We start from the raw sequence: 24579 nt of genomic DNA, 5'->3' as shown, positions 1-24579 counted from the left end.
CTTTGTCATTTATGGAGATAATATAAAAGTGAAATTTTTGAAAAGGTGCCTTCTGGAGCAATTTTAGAATATTTATCTTTAGTCAAACTGAAAGATTGTATATAACTCATTTCAGTGTTGTTGCTATTTGTATGTTTTTCTTGTACAATGTATGTTTGTTAGGAAACTGATATGTTTTGCCATGGATATAGCCAGTGCTGCTGATATGGCATTAAAACATCAATCAATCAATCAATCAATCAATCAATCAATCAATCAATCAATCAATCAATCAATCAATCAATCAATCAATCAATCAATCAATTAACATAATAATTTTGTAGTCATGTTGTCCATTTACATATTATTTTCTCATTTTCTACTCTGTCTTTAGTGTTCCATTTAGTGCAGCAATTTGGTCAACTTCGGTCATTATTAAATGTGCTTTATAAATAAATATTGAATTGATTTAATTGTAATTTATTTCTTCAAAAAAGAGATTGACATCTCACTGACTGATTAGATTTTAATATATTTAAAATGTATATCAGTTTTATATAATCAGGAAGTAACTATTATATAATTACTATTAATTATCATGTTATTGTATCCGTTCCGGTTCTTATTATTATTCTTCTGGATTCTTCCTCATCTGCTCTGGGAGTCTATGGCAGCTCTTTGAACCGTTTGCGGCATTTGCGCAAACTTTGGCACACTGATAGAGGACAGTCTGATCTTCAACCACAACAAATTTGGACTCGCTTACGTAAACTCTCTAGTGCCACCACTTGTCAAAAATTTCACTTATGTTTATTGTTATAACTTTAGAACCGAATGGGCTACAATCCAAAATGTTTTTTTCCTCTGATTTCATAGTTCATGATGATTCAAACGCACCCTATGACATCCTGTCATGAAAATTGTCTTGCTATTTATAATTTATTTTATCAAAATCTAGTTTATCAAACTCGTTCTAGGCCGTGTGCCCAATTTTCAGATCATGCTGACCAAAAGTTATGAAATTCAAGCTGATTAGAGGAACCGTTGTTGACTTGCGAACAAATCTAACTAGAGCTTGCAAAAATGGTCTTGAGGCGATATCTCCATAATGCGTTGAAATATTTACACTGAAGTTGGTGTGTTTTATGACAACTATTGTCTGAGGTTATCCGCAGCATTTCAGCAAACTGCCCCCTAGTGATCTGGAGATACAAAAACGTATTTATTTTTGCCTATAACTACTTAACCGATTGTCCCAAATTCATAAAATTTGTCTCTTTACATCTGATGGAGCATGCCGAATCCGATAATGTCTGATTTTCCCAGGTCAGCCATTTTGTCTGTCGGCCATTACATACTTCATATGTATTCAAAAACACTTTGTTTGATGCTCCTTACTAACCTTTTGGCCTCTGGACTGCTTTGCTCATTTTGGCTCTGGACTGCTTTGCTCATTCTGGCTATGAAGTGCTTGGCCCCTTAATTGCTGCTTGCAGCTATATTTATTTTTATTATTATTAAATAAGCAAGTATTATTATTAATGCATATATAACAGCTAGTTTTATGTTTTAAATTAAAGTTAATTTTATATAAAGTACAGCTCTCAGCTCTAATATTATCTTTAAAAATGTACACCTGCATACTACACATTTCATTAAACGCAAATCATAGTAAACTAATTTTATCAACATTTCTGTCAATGGATTTTACTACGGTTTATGTGAGGTTGCTTGACCAAAAAATGCTTATAAAATTTTGTTACACTGTAAAAACTGCTTGGTTCCACACAATTCCTTCAAGTTGTCCCAACAAAATTCTCAAGACTCAAGAATTGTTGATTCAACTCAATTTGTTTGTTGTAGTAGTATTTTTTGGAGTTGTAAGGTCAGCGTTGAAAAGTGTGTGGGATTTAGACATATTGAACATAGAACTTAAAATATATTTAAAAATATATAATATTCACTTAAAGAATAACAATGTGCACTAGCAAACTAGATACATTTTGACTTCATATTGACAAAAATATTGCATAAGTAGGCCAATTGAAAAACTATTGTGCTCCAACTAATCAAAAATCTAACAGATTTACGATGTTTTGCTACAATTTCTTTACACATCTTTTAATGTCATTTATAAGTAATGTTTTCGTTGTTTCAATTAAATTTTTATTTGTGTTTTTACCGTGCAGTCAGCCTTGGTGATGTGCTTGGCGGCCGTTTTGGGATCCACCTCCGCCAGAAGCTCCTTCACCCTCTTCAACACGCTCATCTCCAGAGGTTTATTTTCAGGTGGCAGAAGAGTCGACTGGTATTTCCCTGGTTTGAAGGATGAACTAGTCTCCACCAGGGGGAGCATGAAGCCCTCCACCCCGTCTGGAGCTCCAGAGCCCAGGCTTTGGCCCTCCTCCACCTTCAACCTCTCTACGTAGCTCTTGCAGGGAGGAATGGGGGCTTGTCCGGGTCTCAGCTCACAGTAGCTGCCGCCTTGCTCTAAACTCTCAGATTGGTACCCGTGAGCAGGTGTGGAGTAAGTGCTAGGGCCCGTTTCTGAGCAGGGAATGTTGTTATTGGAGGAGGATGGCGAAAGGTGGGGATCGCTGGAGCGCCTCATCACTGGAGAAGGCGGGATGACTGCAAGGACACGTCCACCTGAACCATGTCTGTGGCGGGAGACTGGAAACACCATTCAAATAGCAGGTTTAATTGGGTAAGTTAAGCCTTAAATGGCAAATATTTCAGTGCTTTTGTTATATATCTGTATTGTATCTGTAAATATAATATAGTGGTTCCTACACATGTCCACTAACCGCCTCCCACCTCCAAACATTTCTACTTAACTAAACACTCCTGATTCGACTCACTGAAAATACTCTCAAACCCGCTGTATACAAAATCGTCCCCTATAGTCTTAAATAGTGCACTGTTTGAGGGAGCAGACATTTGTAACCATAGTGGACATTTTGTAGAGCACTCAATCAATCCCATAATGCACTGCAACGATAAGTGTACAACTGATGTATATTTAGAGGATATAGGGAGCAGTTTTGGATGCAGCCCTGAAAAAGGGGTCTTACACAGTGCAAAATGTGCATTGTTGGGGTTTCTTCAGCTGGTGTGTCAGCCTGGGGATTGTTATTTACAGATCTTGCAAGACCTGAAATGGTTGTGTCGAATACTGGGGGTTATGCAGCAGTGGTTTTGTACTGGGGAACAAAGGAACTCCTTAGACTCCATGACCTAAACATGATCGCTGAAAGTCATTTTCAGTACCAATTTGGTTAAGGTGGCCTTAAGAAATAAACAAACAAAAAAAACTTGGCAGAAAGACCAGAATACCTAGTGCTTTGCAAGTGTACTCTGAAAATGGGACAGGAACCGCTAATGTAAACAAACTTCGAAGCACATTGTAAGTAAACCTAAAGAACAGAAAACACTTAGATGAACTGTCTCATGTACTGCTATTTTTTCACTTTCTATTTTTTTTTTAGCAAATTTATTTTATACCCCCTATTAACCAATTGGGTGATCTTTCTAAAAAAAAAAAAAAAAAACTTCTCAAAAAATTGTATGGGTATCCAAAAATGACGCCATAGTTACCACAAACTATGGTTTACAGCTGGTCATTAAGCCAGAGGAGCTGAAAGTTAATTAAAGCAAGTGGAGTTTCATTTCTGATAGATGCTCTTAGAGGCTGACCAATCAGCAGATGACTGGGGCAGTTAACCAATCAATGCCAGCAGACTCATTAAATAAAGAAAGTTATAGTCCTCGATACACATTCAAACATTTCAAATTACTCTACAAACATTGTATCCATGTTTTTTTTTCCATTGGAATTCAATGTACAATGAATTCCATCAAAATGAACAGTTTGTTATTTATTAATGCATGACAGCACCGTCTGGTATTATGTCTGCATCGCCTTTTATTTTGAAAAACATATAACCCCCGTCAAAGAAAGTTTTCTAACTTGAGAGAAACGTTGTGTGCATGTGTGTAGAAGCATACAGTTTCCGAAGTGCAAGATTCTGCTGTATGATAACCTTGGATAAAAATATCATGGTATTGTGATTACTGCTTCAAAATATATTCTTATAAACTTTTTTACCCTTTGAACACAATGTATTTTAATTTGAGAAAAATTTATAATTTTTCGGAGCAGTAAACATGTTAGGCTAAATAATTCAAATGAATCATTGACTCCTGCTGTCTTCATTAGTTTCAAAAACACTGAGTTCTTTACAATTTAAAATTGCATTTTTGCATATCTTTTCTGATAGGGATATTGATGTTCTTAAAAAAAAACATAAATAAAATATCTTACATATATCATAGGAATGGTATAGCAGAAAATTTGGCAGTTGTAAAACCTTGACTTTTCCAAATCGCGGTATATGAAAACGGTTATCATCCCATGTCTAGACATGACACGTCAAGGTTGTGAATGAAATTTTATGCATGCTTATGGCTTGGTCATTAAGTGTCATTCACTCGGTTAGGACCATATTATGAAGGTATTTTTGGTGCAAAACTCCCAAGTAGCTGTAAAAGTGTATTTTGTAGTTGTAAAGAATAGCCACAAATGTGTGTCTTTAAATCTGTAAAGGGGGTTTCGGTTTCGAAGTTCAGCCGCCGCAACTTTAGAGCGGTGACGTCACGCCCCCTGAATTTCTCTGAGAGTTTTGGTTGGCAGATACATAAGTTACTTTTGCACCAAATATCACAGTGATGTTTGGTGCAAAAGAGCGAGAAACGTAGATTTGCAAGTGAAAAACAGTGCTTGACACTCTTAGCGGCAGATTTGAGCCGTTGCAGTAACATATTTGTGTTCGTGCTTAGAACAAAATAAATCAAACATTATACACGCCTTCAGCTCTCTTTGCGTGAATACACATTCTAATCTACAGATGGGCAAGTTTTGTCTTTGACTTCACATTTCTGGATGCAGGTGTTTGAATATGTTTTGCACCATATTCACTGCAACAGTAGTTGCAAAGAACATGAGCGGATCAGTATTTGTGATTTTTCCGATGGGATTTGTGCACCTGCATTGAAGGATTTAAACAGGTGTAAATGTTGCGTTGTGTTTGTTGGAGACAAAAAATACTTACACACTTGCAAATTTGCTCTGCAAGTACAAATTTACTGATACACATTTGCAGATTTGCTCTGCGAGTACAAATTTACTGATACACATTTGCAAATTTGCTCTGCGAGTACAAATTTAGTGATACACATTTGTGGCTATTCTTTTCAACTACAAACTACACTTTTACAGCTGCTTGGGAGTTTCGCACCAAAAATACCTTCATACATTATAAATGCAAAGATAACATTGTTTGTCATGACATCTTGATGTAAATTTATCACAACCTGTTTTTATCTTTGTCATTTCAGAGACAATAACCTATATTTATCAAGCTACATAGTTTAATTATGCTTCTAGTAGGTGTCAGTTTGTTTTAAACTTTTAATTCAGTATCAGTGTGATTAAATATTCAGGTACATGCATGAGAGTGCGTGGACTCACTGGCGCTGTAGGCAGGGGATTGAGGTGTTTCCCCCACAGGGGACAGTGGACAGCGGTACTCTTGGATCTGATCCATACTCATGGCACAGTTCCTCATGGCATCCTTATGGTGCACTGTGGAAGGGCTGGAAAGGACAAACATGCAATTAAATCCTCCTTTCTTTGACAAGACATCTTAGGTTTGGCTATATGCAGTTGAAGTCAGAATTATTAGTCCTCCTGAGTTATTATTGCTCCATTTTTTTTGTTTCCCAATTTCTATTCAAAGGACAGATTTTTTTTTCAACACATTTCTAAACGTAATTTTTTTAAATAACTTTTTTATAATAACTGATTTCTTTTATCTTTGCCATGATGACAGTACATAATATTTTACTAAATATTTTTCAAGATACTAATATTCAGCTTAAATTGTAATTTAAAGGCTTAACTAGTCAGGTTAATTAGGCAAGTTAGAGTAGTTAGAAAAATCATTGTATAATGATAGTTTGTGCTGTAGACTATCAAAAAATATTTCTTTAAGGGGCTAATCATTTTGACCGTAGAATATATATATTTTTTATTCAAAACTGCTTTTATTCTAGCTGAAATAAAACAAATTAGAAGAAAAAATGTTATAAGGTATACTACCGTGAAGTTGCCCTCCCACCCAACACAAAAAATTGTGCTGCAAAAATATTCGTTTGTGCTGTTTTGGCTTTTGAGATTTTAAAATAATATTTGTAGTAGGTCATTCAGTGGTCACGCAGATGTTAAAATATTAAAATATTACTCATTTAATTATGAGCGGTAAGGTCACCAGCCCCCCAACATGCTCCAAAATTAACCAAAATAGTCTTGTTGGTTTGTGCTTTGTTTGTGCTGGTTAAAGTTCCAGTTGTGTTGTTTCCATTATTAAAATATTACAGATTTAATTAGTAGCGATGACATCACCGGCCCTTCCAACATGCTCCAAATTGAACCAAAAAAGTCTTGTTGGTTTGTGCTTCGTTTGTGCTGGTGAAAGTTTCGTTTGTGTTGTTTCTGTTATATAAATATTACACATGTAACTATGAGTGATGACGTCACCAGCCCCCCAACATGCTCCAAATTTAACCAAAATAACCTCGTTGGTTTGTGCTTCATTTGTGCTGGTTTGTGCCAGTGAAAGTCCTATTTGTGTTGTTTCTGTTATTAAAATATTACACATTTAATTAAGGACAATGACGTCATCAGCCCCCTGACATGCTGCAAATTTTAGCAAAATAGTCTCATGCTGCACAAACGAAGCACAAACAAACGAGACTATTTTGGGTAAATTTGAAGTATGTTGGGGCGGCTGGTGACATCATCACTCATAATTAAATGTATAATATCTTAATAGCAAAAACAGCACAAACAAAACTTTCACTTGCACAAACGAAGCACAAACAAACAAGACTATTTGGGGTGAATTTGAAGCATGTGGGGGGCTGGCTGACCACTGAATGACCTACAAATAGTGATTTAATATCTCAAAAACCAAAACAGCACAACAAATATATTTGCAGCACGAACGGAGCACAAAACGAATGAGACTATTTTGTTGTCGTTTTGTGCTGGGTAGGGGGCCAACCTCACGGATGTGGAAACCTGTGAAAAATGCCTTGCTCTATTTAACATAATTTGTGAAATATTTGAAAAAGAAAACACATTTTACAGCAGGGCTAATAATTTTGACTTCAACTAAATAGCATTTTCAGGCTCTAATTGTGAATAACAACACATTGCACAGCTACAAGTCTACAAACATTCAGTGCTATTGTGATCCTACAGACAACATGCACAGAAGCAAGTGAAGGGTTTCCATGTGGCCAAATCTGTTTGGAAAACTGAGTGAGAGGGAGTAAGTGGGAGAGGGGGTCTGTGCCAGCTGTAAACACACATAAATGCACACACACACACACACACACACACACACCAGCTGTTGCCCTCCGCTGGTTTCACCTCTGGCTCGACTGTCTGAGGCTCATCTGGCTGTGTAGGCTGGGCGACACTGATAATACAAGACATCCTACATGAGCACATCACTCCTGCATCTTTGGCACATGTGCATATGACCAATTAAAAGATTGTGCATCTATCAATATGCCCAATTTTAGACAGCCGAACTGTAAGAATGCAACAGGATTAGGAGATAAATTTATGTTGGTTCTTGATCAAATATGAACACAGGAAAATAGACATAATCAAAACCAAACCAAGCAAACAATAACATAACATAAGATATAACATGACAATAACATAAAATAATACTTCAGCCAAATGTTTAACAAAACATGTAATGAAACAAAAAATATAGCAAATCTAGTTAAAGTTAATGAGACTACACATGGTGGTATTATTATTATCTCTAAAGTTTGATTGTTGGCGGTCACTATAACCCCTAAATAAAATAACTAAGCTAACACAAAAAAACACAAACACATTTTTTAAAAATAAAATGAATACAAAAAGCAAAAAATAAATAAAATAAATTATATATATATATATATATATATATATATATATATATATATATATATATATATATATATATATATATATATATATATATATATATATATACAGTTGAAGTCAGAATTATTAGCCCCCCTGTATTATAAGCGCCCCTGTTTATTTTTTCCCCCAATTTCTGTTTAATGTAGGGAAGATTGTTTCAGCACATTTCTAAGCATAATAATTTTAAAAACCTATTTCTAATAACAGATTTATTTTGTCTTTGTCATGATGACAGTAAATAATATTTCACTTGATATTTTTCAAGACACTTCTATACAGCTTAAAGTGACATTTAAAGATTTAACTAGGTTAATAAGGTGAACTAGGCAGGTTAGGGTAATTAGGCAAGTTATTGTATGATGATGGTTTGTTCTGTAGACTCTGAAAAAAAATTGCTTAAAGCGGCTAATAATTTTGTCCCAAAAATGTTTTTTTTTTAAATTAATACCTACTTATATTCTAGCAGCAATAAAACAAATAAGAATTTCTCCAGAAGAAAAAATGTTATCAGACATACTGTAAAAATGTCATTGCTCTGTTAAACATCATTTGGGAAATATTTAAAAAAGAAAATAACTATCAAAACGGGGCTAATAATTCTGACTTCAACTATATATATATATATATATATATATATATATATATATATATATATATATATATATATATATATATATATATATATATATATATATATATAACAATATATATATAACAATATAATAAAAAAATACAACAAAATAATATATATAAAACAAACAAACAAATGTGCCACTGTCCAAACACAAATATTAAAAAACACAAAACTGAAGAAAGCTTAATATATTTACAAAACATAACCAATTTTAGAAATGAAAAGAAAACAAATGAAAGAAATAGACAAACAAATAAAAAACATGTCATTGTTATTATGACTAAATAAAAAATATATGGTCACTAAAAACAATAAAACAACAAAACTGAAAAGCAAAATAAAAAACAAATCTAAACTAGAAACAATGAGTTGCGTCCAGAAGGGAATTTGCTGTGTGAAACATATGCCGGAATAGTTGGCAGTTCATTCCGCTTTGATGACCCCTAATAAATAAGGGGCTAAGCCAAAGGAAAGAAAGAATGAATGAATAAAACAATGCATGAGGAATTAGTTCAGTAGTTGATCCATCCTGATATTACAAGGAAACAAAAATATTTTACATATTGGCAGAAAAGGGGCTAATTTGTATGAATTAATACTATTTCATTCATATAATAATAATTATAATAATCATAACAATTCATTTTATTTGTAATGCAAAGCTCAAAGCGCTACAAGGCAAAAACAAAACAGTAAAAACAATAAATAGGAAAATATAACAATAAGTTAGATAACAATAGATAACACCTTAAAAACATTACTAAAGAGGTGAGTCTTAAGAAGCTTCCTAAAACAGTCCAGAGAAACGACATTCCTAATGGTAATGGCTAATGCATTCCATAATATCGGCACACGGTATAAAAAAGTAATACCACCTATGGTGTTGTTTGAAAACATAACATTTTAAAAAGATGACGTGCCCCCAAACCCCTAAGCTTAACTGTCATTGGGGGATGAGCAAATTGTATCAAAATATATGAAACAAAATCATACAAATTCATACGAATTAGCCTCTAAATCAAAAAGTTATGAATTTCCGTGAGATAATGTAGGTTATAGATAATGTCTGCTGAAGGTCTACCTGTGAGGAATGATCTTCTCTGTCGTGAGTCCATCTGTCATAGTAACACTGCGTCTCTTGATATGCGCCCCCCTCTGGGCAGATGGTGAATATGCAGATCCAGGTCTTCCTCCAGCTAAAGCAAACGTGGCCTCCAGGTACCTCAGTGGCAGCGTTCGGTTCACCGGACACAGCAGCTGGGCTCCTGTTCGCGGACACACTGCTCGACCTGTACCAGCGTGGTGCCTGACCAGCGTGGGGACAGAATCAAAGCTCTCATTCTCCAGCATGTACTGGATTTTAGTTTGTCCGCTTTTGACCAGGACTTTACTGATCCGACAGTGTATCACTTCTTGCTGCCAGCGACAGGTCAGGACATAGTCGCCCACTGTTGACAAGGAGTCCCGTACTAGGAAGTCGCCGCTGCGTAGGACCAAGGTTTCAGAGGCCTGTGTTGGAGAAAAATAAAATAGTGGGATTATTCAAAGAAATGTTGCAAGCCGGATTCAAACCTACATTTCTCAAATGTGCATTAAAGCGTAATTATCATCAAAGATAATCAGCCACTTTTGACTCATACGTAGGGCCAGACAGAATCTGCTGACATTTTCTGCTATTTCTGCTACTCTAATTCTGAGAATTTTGTAAAATTCTGTGGATTTATGCTAAATGATTTTTGGAGTATCATACCTAAAAGCTCAATATATAAAATAAAAAATATATATCTTTTGAACTTTTATTATATGTCTACAATGCAAATGAAATCCATCTAGATCCACTAATTTGGTAAAAAACAAGTCTATCATAAAATATATCTACTAAAAGGAAGAAACTATTCCTTTACAAACTGTATTGTAAATAAAAAAAAAAACTTTCATATTAGTCAATAATATTACTGAAATTAATTAAAATATGAATAAATATAAATTTACACACACAAGTAAATAAATAGACTCAAGGATAGGCTAAAAATCTGCAGATCTGTGGATTTCTGTGTGCTCAGATTCTGTGTGGGCCTACACATACGTTATTGAGCTAAATAGTGCAGAAATCTTTGATAAAAAAAAAAACAACAACTCAATATTTACAATGAACCTCAAATATGATGTATTAATATCACGTCATGGAGGCCCACACTCCCTTTTAGTGTGTGTGTTCTGTTTCATTTACTGATTTCGCATGACTGTTCCTTTGTATGAATGTTACTTGTCATCATAAATGTAAAATAATTAAAAACAACTTTCAATAAATAAATAAATAAATAAATAAATAAATAGTGCTGATTTTTGATAGAATAGAACTGATTTTGAATAGCAGAATTTTCTTTTGAAGTATAAAATATATATAAATAAAAATTGTTATAAATTAATTAAAAGCTAATTAATAATTTATATATTATTTTATTAATTTATTCATAATTAAAATTTTTTGTTTTACTATTTTGTTTACAGGTTTAAGAGTTTTCTCTTGATTTCTAGAAAGACTTGATTTTCTTGATTCCACATTTGAATACCAGACTTTGTCTAGAATCATGTTTTAAAATATTTATAAAACTATAGTAAAATAGCCAGTATTTCACTGTTGATGCCCTGAATGTTTAGGTTTATTTCTATTTATTGTCAAAGACACCTACATTAAATTAATTGACTTTAAATATCAAAAATATTTTTTAGAACTTTACACATGATTAAAGCAATAAAACCTACACAGCAAAATCGACAGTGTTAATTATACTCTGAGAGAGTTAATTTGGTCACACTTTATTTTGATGGTCCGTTTGTTGACTGTAAGTTACATTGCATCTACATGCCAACTACTTCTCATTAGATTTTAAGTAGACTGTTAGGTTGGGGTTAGGGTTAGTGTAAGTTAGCATATACTTGCAAAGTTTCTGATAGTCAGTTAAATGTCTGTTGAAGGAGCAGTACCAGCAGATATTTACCAGACAGCCTACTAATACTCAAAATGGATAATCAAAATAAAGTGTTAGCGTTAATTTTAAAACTTCACCAGTGTATATATAATCCACACTAGCCAGAGTTAAATGAATAATTACAACAGTATAATTAAGTATTTAACTCAAGAGTTAAATATTTATTTCTTGTTTTCTCAGTAATTATTCATATACTTTAGAAATGCTATACATGCTTTTCTAGTCTTGCATTATAAAACATTTAAACTTAATTATTGTTGCTTTAGAACTAATTAGTTGCATTACAAACCAACCCAAAATCACATTTGAGAAAGAGAAAGTACCAAATAATTTTCGCTGGTTCCCAGAGCAATGTCATAAGATATTCTTAAAATACTGTGCGCTAAGTAGAGCAGAAGCACCTCAATTTTTTCTTGACACTTCTCCATGGCTAGAATATATGATTGATGACCTACACATATATGTACATATACAGTTGAAGTCAGAATTATTCGACCCCCTGTTTGTTTATTTTTTTCTCCAATTTCTGTTTAATAGAGAGAAGATTTTTTTTAGCACATTTCTAAACATAATTTTAATAACTAATTTCTAATAACTGATTTATTTTATCTTTGCCATGATGACAGTAAATAATATTTTAGATATTTTTCAAGACACTTCTATACAGCTTAAAGTGACATTTAAAGGCTTAACTAGGTTAATTAGGTTAACTAGGCAGGTTAGGGTAATTAGCGAAGTTATTGTATAGCGATGGTTTGTTCTGTAGACATTTGATACAAAATATAGCTTAAAAGGGCTAATAATTTTGTTCTTAAAATGGTGCTAGCCAAATTAAAACAAATATGACTTTCTCAAGAAGAAAAAATATTATCAGACATACTGTGAAATTTTCCTTTCTCTGTTAATAATAATTTGGGAAATATTTAAAAAACAAAGGGGGGCTAATAATTCTGACTTCAACTGTATGTCATACTACCAGTGTTAATGAGCTCAGGCTTTCAATAGTTACACCAGTCAGAGGATACTGTCTACACTATCAATGTTAAACAACACTTTACTCTAAAACAGAGTAACACCAGGATTTTAAAGCAGTTTTGCTGTGCGGTGTTATGACTGATCCGATTTTTACTTTAGTCTATTTACAATATTCTAATCTAACATATTCTTAAACTGTAAAGTATATTATTAGTTAAGTGTGTTTCAACTGAAAAAACATATCTTTGTATTTTACCCACGTGCATTTTTAAAAAAAACACTGGACGTGCTTTATGCCTGTGCTCCAGCAGATGGAGCTACAGTACACTGGGTGAGGTCAGAAGTGCAGCATGGGGGCGTATCGCCATGGTGACTGGCTATAGTTTATAATAGAGAGGGCTGGAGTTTGTCTTTTCTGCAGCTCCAGCAGGAATACATTATGCTAATGCGCAGATGGCGGATCTCAGAGTAGAGACGGCGTGGGCTGCAGTTTGACGGCTCTATGGTGCAAAACACACACACACTTACAGAGAAACCCAAATAAATGCACACGAAAACAAGCACATTTACAAAACAAATACATAAAGAAACTACATCTAAAATGGCTAACAAAGTTTTTCCTTCACCTACTCATTAGTTTGGTTTATATATCGGTGTATGGACTTCTCTTTGACGTCCATTGTCCTCAAAAAAATGAAGTGTGTAATCATTATGAAGTTAAAATATATTCTTATTATTATAGTTTAACATGAAAAGACAACTGTAACTTTTCTGTAAGCTACCAAGGGGTGAAAACTAGTCTTTTCCTTCAGTTTATTTGAGTAATAGATTAGGATTTTGGGAAGGCTGATAATGTAAAACTGTAAAAATATTTGTTTATTAACAGTTTTTCACATTTTTCAACTTAGTTTTTCTCATTTATTAATGGTTTTGGATTTTGAACCTTGATCTATCCTTCAACTTTTAATGCTGAAAAGTTTGAAAAGTCATTTTATTGACATTTTTATTAGTTTGAAGTTATATAATTCAATTAAATCCATCTTTATTTCTATAGCGCTTTTACAATTTACATTGTGTCAAAGCAGCTAGAAGTTGTTGTAAATTGAAATTGAAACTGTCAGTCCAGTTTTCAGAGTTGTAGTTTAGTTCAGTTCAGTGTGGTTTAATTTTCACTGCCGAAAGTCCAAACACTGAAAAGCAAATCCATCGATGCACAGCTCCACAATATCTGATTTGGCGTTGTACGTTACAATACGAAAACTTGGTAATAAACTGCCGTACTGTTTTTGTTTTTGACTTAATTCTCTCTATATAATTCTCCTGAAATGTGTTGTTATGGTAGTGCGGGGCACAAAGTAAGCAGGTTAAATGTAACACGAAGTTTAAAGTATTTGCTCAGGGTTAACCATGGCATGCTTCCGAGGTTTTCACCACAGTGTCAGCAGACATCCTCCTGCCAATCATTAAAAACGTTTGACAAAATTTGGAAAACACTTTTTGCAGCATAAAAGTATTTTTTATTATGGTTTATATTTTTTTATTTTAAAAGAATCTGTGAAAGTATGAACAGTAAGTGAAATCTTATATTGTTGTGATTGCCGTCTTCTAGGCTAATAGATGACTGCTTGCCAGTTTTGAGGAAAACAGGACAAAACGGGGTTAGTTGTAACATGGTACTAAATTTAAGCCACACACTGTTGGACACCAACTAAAGCAACAAATTTTTTTGGGAATTTTGAGTATAATGTTGAGAACTTTTTATATTAAAATGTTTTAATAGAAAAAAAAAAATAATTTTATCGTTAATAATGCAAAAAAATATGCAGAATTAAATGAAAGTGAGCCAATTACTAAGGAAATATAGCTACTATTTAAAGTAAACTGGATTTAAATTAGTTTTATGAAATTTGTTTGTTTAAGCATGTGTTATCTAACTCTCTGTCTGTTACATCTTGCCTCGAAGGTGGGGTAAATAGTAACATTTTCACTCCTGGCACTTTTGGCAATACTGCACAGAAACGATAGTTCTGGCGATCATAATTTCAGTGCTCATTTTTAGGAGCCTTTGTGTGTTGTTGGTAAAAAAATAGGGTTTGTTTAACCTCATTACTTCATTATTTGGCCAAACCCAAAAGTGTTACTTTGTGCCCCTCTCCATTACAAGCTGCTATAATAGTTGTCAATAACTGTCAAAAAGTCACTTAAGCTGCAGTGTTAAATTCTCATAATCAAAAGTCCACACAGCAGAGATCAAGGCCCCTAATGCAAACCTTTATGGATAAAAACCTGTGAATCATGAAATACAACACCTGTTAAATCAACATTTTTTTTACAGTGCATAGATGGTCTACAGTTCTTACACTCAACATGTGATTTATTTAACCCACATAAGCTGACTGAAAACATTATTTTGGTTAGCGTTACATAACTTTCGACTTGAGTTTTCAATGGTCGGCTTGACAAAAAAAGGTACCAGGATGATGCAACAATTGCTTTAAAGTATGAAATGAATGACTGGATTTTTACACAGTTTGCCAGGTTAGTGCTTTTAAGTCTTTTAAAGATATTCAGAGTCTTGTTTGAAGCTCTTCTTCTTGGTGAAGAAGTGTATATTTAGGATGTGTTCATACATCTTGTATGCGTTCATGTGGTATTTTTATCAGTTGTGAACTTGTGAAGAGCTTATGAGATGTGTAAAAGTGGTCCAAAGTGTGACAGGAATTCCTCCTTCACACATATCTGCTGCAAAGAGATGCGTTTCTTGTGTCTGTATTGAACTGTAATGTGCAACATCATGACTATGGCGTGGTTCATTTTGATGTCTTTGGTTTGAGTTGTGTTTATATTTCAGTCGAACCACACCAGAGATTGTTTGAAAGTGGAGTGAGCTCAAACTCTCCCATCACCTTGCAAAAGCCCAGGGCTCGAGGATCTTATGAGCTCAGGGCTCTCTTCCGAGACAGCATGCCAAACAAGCTTTATAATCAATCCTCAGCTGAGTGTGAACTCTTAAAATAACAGTCATAGGACTGACCTGTAATTTATTAAGCTTTCAGATTAATACAACTATTCTTATATTATGATACTTTTGTGTCTTTATTTTGGTGATCAAATAGGTATTAAGGTTTGTATGTCACATGGATGTCAAGGTTTTGACATCAAATGTTTTTTTTACGTTTTTTTGACCTCCTACTTGATTACGATTTGATGTTGTTTTGACATCTCAAGGTGCCCACTGGGGTGTCGGTCTGAATATTTAATGCTAGGCCAGAATATAAGATGAAACACAACATTACAAACTTCGATTTAAACCAATAAGTAATTAAAAACTGGGCAAAAAGAAAAAAATACTCAGCTGTGAACTTCTAATAGCTTATGTAGTCTCAATGTGATTTTTTCCTGGTACAATCATTGCAAATAAATGAAACTAAATTAAAAAGACTATTAGAAAATCATTTGCTTAAAGTGGTTGCTTGTACCTGCTTAATGTAGAAGTGTTTTGAAAGTGTAGGTATATTGACTATTTATTCACAGTATTTCATAGGAGTTGGCGGAGCTTATTTCATGGAATTAACTTGTGACAACTCTCTGATTGGTGGAATTTTCTCTACGGATTAGTTTTTTTTTGCACTAGTTTGTATATTAACACTACTGTTTTAAAAATAAGTTCAAATAATGTTGACCGAAGGCTTCAAAAAAACATATACTTTCGATTGTCAAACTTAAATCTGTTTTTAATGATGTGTAAGTTATTCTTCCAATAATTCTTTTCCAAAAAAAATGTGTTGTTTAAGTTCATTTTAAATAAGGAGTTTGAACAAGCAGTCATTTTTTAAGTGCAGGCATTGCTGTTAGGTTAAAATTTTGGCTGTGGTTGGCTCCAATAGTGTCAACACATGCAGCACTGAGGTGCAAATCTCCCCTCTCTCTGCTCTCCACACTGCCTTATCTGTAAATCTCCACTGTCCTAAAGGTGAAAAAAATAGCTCTAGCTGTGTATAAGTCTGCAAACATTGTAAAACGCACCTCTCGTGGAATATGGCCATGGTACCAGCCGTGGCTCCTCATGTCACTGCTGCTGAGTTTGAGTTCCTCCTCCAGCTCCTTCCTGAGTTTCTCTGGAGGAGACTCCAGCAGGTACTTCTCCTTGGAGAACTGCAAAACACAGAAAACAACAACACATAAGTCACTATTTCATGAACACGCATGTGATACAGCAATTGAGGAAAAAAAAAAACATTCTTGAGCAGAAAATTGTAAGGTTTATTGTCTCACTTATCAAACTGACTTGGCAATCCATATAAGGGATTAAATAGTCATTTCTTTAAATAATTTATGTAACATCTAACCCAGTTGCTAAACAAATGGAAGCATACAAATACACACTGTCTCGCCCAAAGGATAATAATGTCTTAACTGTGTCTGTTTGGACAACAGCGCTCTGTGTCCAGTAGAAATAAAGCTTAGTCTATGAGTGTGACAGTTCAAGCCAAAGGTCTTGACCGTCTGACACAGGAAAACTAATCCAAACACACGAGTCATTGTACTGGTCGATAAAAAAGCCAACAGACAAAGCTTAGGATTCAAAGTGTGGCAAGCTGTTTTAGCATTTAATCAATAAAATATATTAAGATCTATTTCCATCCTACTAGATGCTACTAATACTTTTTAAGATAAACAAATCTTTTCTATTAAGTACTGGTACTTATACATTTGGTATAGTGGTTATTTTTTAGATAGTACTATGTTTTAAAAGATACTTATTCATTGGACACTAGGTCTTATTCAGGTAAATCATTCATTCATTCATTCATTTTCCTTTGGTGTAAACCGCATTTTAACAGGGGTTGCCACAGCGAAATGAACTGCCAACTACTATGTTTTACGCAGCAGATGCCCTTTCAGCTGCAACCCAGTACTGGGAAACACCCATACACTCTCATTCACACATTCATACACTATGACCAGTTTACTTAATCCAATTCACCTATACCGCATTAAGTCAGAACTGCTTTTTTACTCATATTATTATTATAGTCAAAAAGTTCTTTGTTTAGTTCAGTAAAAAATCTTAATATTATTATAGTAAATAGAAATAGTTATTGAAGAAGTTCTTTATACTAATAAGTAAGTACTAGTATAAACAAGTAGTATCATAGATAAATGATAAATAAACATCATTCAGAAATTCTAATAAATAATAAACACTAAAACAGGATAGTACACTAATAATAAACACTAATATAGAAATAAAATCTTGTGATTAAATATTAGTATCATTTAGAAGACATATACTAAAATGAAAATTAAAATCTATGGTTATCTAATAACAAGCACTAGAGTATTTTGATTTAATCATTCATTCATTCATTCATTTTCTTTTCGGCTTAGTCCCTTTATTAATCCGGGGTCGCCACAGCGGATTGAACTGCACCAGTTCAGATTGTACCTACTGCACCACTGCATCGCCCATTCTGATTTAGTATTGGTATTTAAAAATAAATGCTAGAAAAAAATATTCACTAGTCATAATGGGAAAATGTACTGAAAAGTTCATATCTGGATGTCAGGTCCTCATATAAGTCAAGTGTTAGGAATGTTTTAAAATTACAGGGTGTCCGCAAGGTCTTAAAAATTAAATAAATGTCTTAAATTTCAAAAATCACAATTCTCTGCTTTAAAAAGTCTTAAATTCACTGAAATATTGTCTTAAACCATTTTAAACGGGTCTTAATTTTCCTTTGTTTATGTAAAGCTACCCAATCGACCCAACACACATTTAATCACCAACAACACATCTCAATAAAACTTTTAGCAAAAATACTCACTAATATTATGGTTTTACTTAACCAATATTTTAACTGTAGTCTGTTGTGTAAACCTTTAGTTTTTAAAGAGTCTTTTTGAAGTTATGTTGAACAAAAAAGTATGTATTTAAATAAGGTCTGCTTGTTTTGACACATTGTTTAAAATTTGTGGCTAAGAAATGATTGATTAATTTTTTTTTGCTAGGCCATTAAAATCATTAGCGACTAGCCCTATATAAGTCTGAAATTTTTATTCTTTGTGGTCTTAAAAGGTCTTAAAAGTCCTAAATTTGATTTGATTGAATAACTACATGCATATATTAAATAGGCATTCTAATGAATGTACATTGGTATTTAATGAAGTAGAGCTAGTATCTAATTTGTAAGTAGCCTACTATTATCTTTTGAAAACTTCTCAGTACCAAAAAGTAAGTAATTTTGCTAATGAAATCAGCACCAGCAGTTAATGTGTGCATACAAGGATTTAATAGAAAATATACCAGTATTGTTAAATTAAGTACTAAAAAGATTTCAAGTTTTATAGACTGAATATTAAAACAGCTTGCCATATTCAGTCAGTGAATATAGGAGATGCAGAATCAATTCTGCAGTCCTGGGTCATGCTAATGGTCTCTTCCTCTGTGGTTCTGAAGTAAACTGATTAAACATCTGCTTCCTTTCTCTCTTCGACCGTCTCTTACACATGGGATGCAGGAAAAGATGCTAGATTTCAGCAGTCATTTATCTGGTTGTGTGCGCAAGTGTGTGTGTGTGTGTGTAAAGTGTATAAAGATAGTGAGGCAAGGTCAAGTGTAGGGAGTTATTGCTTTTGTCTCTGCCTCCAGGGGTCGAGTCCACCACCTGGGTCTAACCAAGACCTCTCCGGAATCTCATATAGGTGTCTGTAATTGTCTTTCACTGCCTCATGATGGCCACAAGGCATGATATTCTGGTCTCATATATTCTCGATTTAGGACCGCAGGGGAAACTCCAGTGTGTGAGTGATAACAGAGCCAGGCTGATATACGGAGTTCATATTGACTTATGAGAGGTGCCTTTCACAGGAGACTGATGACCCTTTTCCAATTTCACAAAAAAGTTTATTATAGTGTTTATTTGAGGAAGGAGTTGAGTTGTTTATGGGGATTTTTGCCCAGGTGGGATGGGACAAGGCAAGAGGAAAGCGAGATGAGCAAGACAAGATACAATAAGAAGAGATGAGATGTGATGAGAGAAGACGAGGGGAGGTGAGCACAAAATGAGGCAAAAAGACGAGGTTAATTTAAAGAAAAATTAGACATGGACAGAAGAGATGAAGTGAGATATAAAGACATGAGAGGAAGTGAGGACAAGGTAAAGTTTCAAAAGAAATGAGGCAAAAATAGAAGAGATAGGTAGTAGAAATAGGTGAGAAGACACGAGCAAGACAAAAAATCCAAGTTAAACAATATAATGAACTGAGAATGTGATAAAATGAGGTGATGGATGAGAAATGACAAGATAAAATGAAATGCAAGAAAAGAAAAAGGATGAGAGGAGACAATACGAGGCAAGAAATTATGCCAAAATTGGATTCATTGAGACAGAAAAAGAGAATCTAAGAAACAACGAGATGAAGTGAGGTGAGATGAGTAAGACAAGGGATGAAAAGATGGAAAAACTGATGGTCTGAGAAAAAAACGAGACAAGAAAATTTGAGACAAAGTTTGGTAAGATGAGATGAGACAAAGCAAGAAAAGATGCCGAAATTGCATTGAGACAAAATGCGAGATGCTAAAAAAAAGATGAGATGAGGTGAGCAAGACAAGGGATGAAAGATGGAAAAACTAGATGGTCTAAGAGAAAAGAGACAAGAACAGAAAAGATGAGACAAAGTGAGGTGAGTTGAGACAAGATAAAGCAAGAAAAGATGACGAAAATACATTGAGATAAAATGAGAGAATCTAAGAGAATATGAGATGAAATTAGATGAGATGAGCAGGACAAGCGATGAAAAAAAGAAAAACTAGATAGTCTGAGAAAAAAAGAGACAATAAAAAAAATTGAGACAAAGTGAGGTGAGATGAAATGGTATGAAGTAAGAAAATATGCCAAATTTACATTGAAACAAAAAGAGAGATGCTAAGATGATAAAATGAGATGAGATGAAAAGAAAAGATGAAAACGAGTAGAGACTAGATGAGAAAAGACAATGCAAAATGAGGTGAGATAAGTCAAGAGAAGCCAATACGCTAAGATGCATAAAACAGGATAAACTGATGAGAAATGACAATTTAAAGGAAAGGTGAGATAAAAAATAAGATGAGATAAAGTAAGGTGAGAGGAGACAAGACGAAGCAAGAAGTTATGCCAAAATTAGATTCACTGAGACAGAAGAGAGAAACTGTGAAAAGATGGAAAACTAGATGGTCTGAGAAAAAAGAGACAAGAACAGAAAAGATTAGACAAAATGAGGTGAGATAATAAAAGCCAAAAAAGATGCTGAAATTGCATTGAGACAAAATGAGAGATGCTAAGAAAAGATGAGATGAAATGAAATGAGAAGAGATGAACAAGACAAGATGGAAAAACTAGATGCTGCGAGGAAAAAGAGACAAGAAAAGTAAATATAAGACAAAATGAGGTAAGATGAGATGAGAACAAATTAAAACAGGGCTAGGTAATATTAATAAAAAAGAGGTGTACTGAGCCAAGAAAGCAAGAGATGAGAACGAGAAGAGACTAAATAAGAAAAGACAATGCAAAAGGAGGTGAGATAACTCAAGAAGTCAAAACAAAGCATGACGAGATGCAAAAAATGGGATGAGATGAAATACGAAAAGATTAGATAAAATGAGAGCGAGCAAAAAAAACATGTTGGAAGAGACAATGAGATGACAGCAAGTAAAGAAAGTTCATGACGGTGAGTCTGGGCTAGACTCCATCAGAAAAAGAATAGAGATATGATGAGAAAAACATGAGACAAAGTAAAATGCAACATAACTCAAGGAGCGATGAGAATAGTTAAGGTGAGACTAGAAAAATGCAGTTATATAAGCAATGAAAGTAAGAGATAAAATGACACTGCATGAGAGGAAATGCACCTGGTAGACAAGAACAAAAAGACAGATGAGATGACATGCAGAAATGAGAAATAAGATGAGAGACACAAGAGCAAAAAAAAAAAAAACACCTAAAAGAAAAGTGAAAGAAGACAGAAGTTCTGAAGAAGTTTTAGAAAGCAGGTATTGTCATTTCTTCAGAGATTCGCTCATTAAAAGACCTGAAGAGAGGTTGACGGAGATCGAGCTGCTTTCTACTTTCCGAGCAGTGATGTCTGAAGACTCCAGAGAGACACCTGGGCTCTTTCAAGTCCCCTTGCCCCACTTAGAGCTGCCCCCGAAGGGCTAAAATGTCTTTCTCGCTGCCCTCTTTCTTCCACAGAGAAAGCACTTCTGGCAGTCTAATGAAGCGCATGCTGGGAGAAATGACCTGACCACATGCGCAAACACAGACACACACACAGTGTAACCTCTACAGAGGCACAGGGACAGAAAGAAATTCAAGATACAGAGCGGAAAGAACGGAAAGGGGGTGATAGACCTTTGCTGCTCACACACCCCCAGCACTGAAGCACTGGTTGCCATGGAAACCTCCTATTATATGAGTTGGCCCAGTGCCGTTATATGTATCATACACACACTCTGCAAGCAAGAGGGCATTGCATTGTGAGAAACAATTATGCTTCCTGGCACAAGGCAGGGCATCAGCAGCCAAGAGACAGAACTGACAGTAAACTTTTTTGGGGAAATAAAGAGCAGTTCACAATTAAACATAATAGATGGTGGTTCCTTGTTTCCAATGAACAAAATTTCAGACAACAAGAGCTCTGAATATTAGATGCCACTTATGGAGGTCACCAACTAGTCCAGATCAGTCAGAAGTCACGTCCACAGATCTACCATATTGTTTTGTATGTTTTATATTTCATAAAAGTTTTTATCAGGATTTTCAGAAAATGTAGTCTGCCTGGAAACTTTAGCCCCTTTCACACAGTGATACCGGTAAATATCCGGAAAATTTCCGGAACGACTTTACCGGTAAATTCAAAAAAGCACTGTTCACACAGGCGAGGACGTTACGGAATTTTTCCGGAAAAGAGCATTCACACATCCACACACCAAATGCCGGAAAATTCTGACAACATTAACCAGAAATGACCTTTAAACGGCTGCGCTTGTGTTTGTAAACATTTGACTACATTACAAACTCTTCGGATGGATCAGTATTGAGTACAACTCCAATGAAAACATAGAGAAACACTTTCGCATGTCGAGATGTTCATGATATGTGTGTGTGTGTGCTGGCGCTATGGGCGCTCACGGGCACACGCAAAGCTTGAAGGTAAACAAACAACGGCTTGTCATAAGCATCTCATCGATGATTATTTATACAGTTGGCATTAAGAAGGAACATAGAAACGTTATCTGACTAACATCTAGCAGCTAAATGTGTCTGGAAAAATATTCAAAGGCTTTTATTCTCATAAATCGCGCGGAAGTAAATGCATCTGACAGTTGTGATTGGCTAAAGCAGACGTCTCACGTCAGCACGTTCTAGATGTGCACGCGCTTATTCCGTCAATCTTCCTTCTGCGTTCACACAGAGCAGCATTCCGGCAAATTGCTGGTAATATTACAACTTCTCTTTCCGGAAAATAGCCAGAACGAATTTACCGGTATTTTCAAAAAGGACCTGTTCACACTTACAACCTTTCCGGAAAATTGCCGGTAATTTTCCGGAAAGGTCTGTATGTGTGAAAGGGGCTATTGAGTACATTTACATGGACACCAGTAATCCAATTTTAATATGATTAAGACAGTACCCTACCATATAGACAGTGGTTTTTGATGATCTTAATCCAACTTAAGTCATAATAGAACTAATCAGAAATCGAATTAGCACGTGAAGTATGCCAATTTTAGTCGCTTTATTGAAGAGTAGTATAGACTGCTTAATCAAACTATTAACGTTGTGCAGGAGTTTTGCTGCATTTTGTGTCAGGATAGTCTATACACACTGTTTGACACTATTCTCTGCAGCTACTGAGTCAGTGAAGGACCACAAACACCTGCATGGCAAAATGCGGATGTTTTTTTGCCATATGGCGTGCGGTATCGAATTCTATTAAAACTTCACTGTTCCAGCAGTTTATACTCGCATCTAATATCTTGTTTGTCATTTTGAGGCATGCATGAAATGTTTCTGAATGAAAGTAAGAGTGCCAACTCGCTGTTAAAGTCGACAAATCTAAATATAGTCAATGATCTTGTGATGGCAAACCCCTTGACGGGGAAGAAGAAAACTGACATTTTGCAATACAACTCCAGTTGTACATGCTGGTCTTTTATTATTGAGAGATTGATGCTGCATTGAAGGATAATGCTAACATAAAATTAAGGGTGCTTTCAAATCTGTGATTCGGTTCATTTGATCCAGACCAAGGGCAACAAATGATACATTGTTGCACTTTTCTGCCTTTTTTGTGTTCTTTTCACACCACACTGGTTGCTTTGGTCTGAACCAGTTGAAAAGAACCAAAATACAGTCATGTTACAAAATCCACATCACTTATTGGCCAGATCTTATTAAATGTATTTCCTGAACTGCTTTTCGATTGGTCAGAATTAATGTGCAGGAGAATGCCAATGGAAATCCTGCAAGTAAACAAACCGGCAGACACAAAATGTCCCTTTTTACTACGGAGGGATGACTGCACTGGCTGATTATATACCTGGTCATAGTATACTATATAGTTTGTATACATCACTTTAGACAAACTATACAGTTTAAGGAAACAGTGTTTTAATGCAATGCAAATGGCGAAGGCGCATTGCAAGTCACTTCAGAAGGAGGCGTGAATTAATTTAGCTAAACTGCGACATGGTCCGGAAATATTACCAACGATCCATAAGGCAATGTTTTTCCCTCTCTCTCTCTCTCTCTCTCTCTCTCTCTCTCTCTCTCTCTCTCTCTCTCTCTCTCTCTCTTTATTTAAAGTTGTTGGTAAAGTGCTGTCAACAAATATGTTTCCTCCACACCCCATAAGATGGGACAAAGCATCGGACTACGGCAGCTGGATTAGTCCAAAAAGGTGCAGTA

The 24579-nt window shown here is 34.7% G+C and overlaps 1 protein-coding gene across 9 annotated transcripts in view; it reads right to left on the bottom strand.

Moving 5' to 3' along the window:
- Positions 1 to 24579, bottom strand: part of sh2d3ca (SH2 domain containing 3Ca) — a 100785-nt gene that overhangs the window by 14060 nt on the left and 62146 nt on the right. For 4 of the 9 annotated variants that reach the window (XM_005155607.6, XM_068223911.2, XM_009305166.5 and 1 more), the window contains 5 exons: positions 16658 to 16786; positions 9745 to 10172; positions 7449 to 7523; positions 5510 to 5634; positions 2162 to 2652 (listed from right to left, as the gene is read on the bottom strand). In XM_005155607.6, coding sequence (XP_005155664.3) covers positions 2162 to 2652; positions 5510 to 5634; positions 7449 to 7523; positions 9745 to 10172; positions 16658 to 16786 — 1248 coding nt within the window. Of the gene's footprint in view, positions 1 to 2161; positions 2653 to 5509; positions 5635 to 7448; positions 7639 to 9410; positions 9561 to 9744; positions 10173 to 16657; positions 16787 to 24579 lie in introns of those variants that run through there. The other 5 variants (XM_005155608.6, XM_073914462.1, XM_073914460.1 and 2 more) reach the window with 2 other exon arrangements.

Source organism: Danio rerio, chromosome 10, assembly GCF_049306965.1.
Source record: "Danio rerio strain Tuebingen ecotype United States chromosome 10, GRCz12tu, whole genome shotgun sequence".
NCBI classification, from domain to species: domain Eukaryota; kingdom Metazoa; phylum Chordata; class Actinopteri; order Cypriniformes; family Danionidae; genus Danio; species Danio rerio.
Note: the sequence above shows the minus strand (reverse complement) of the source record. Positions and strands in the feature narration are given on the sequence as shown.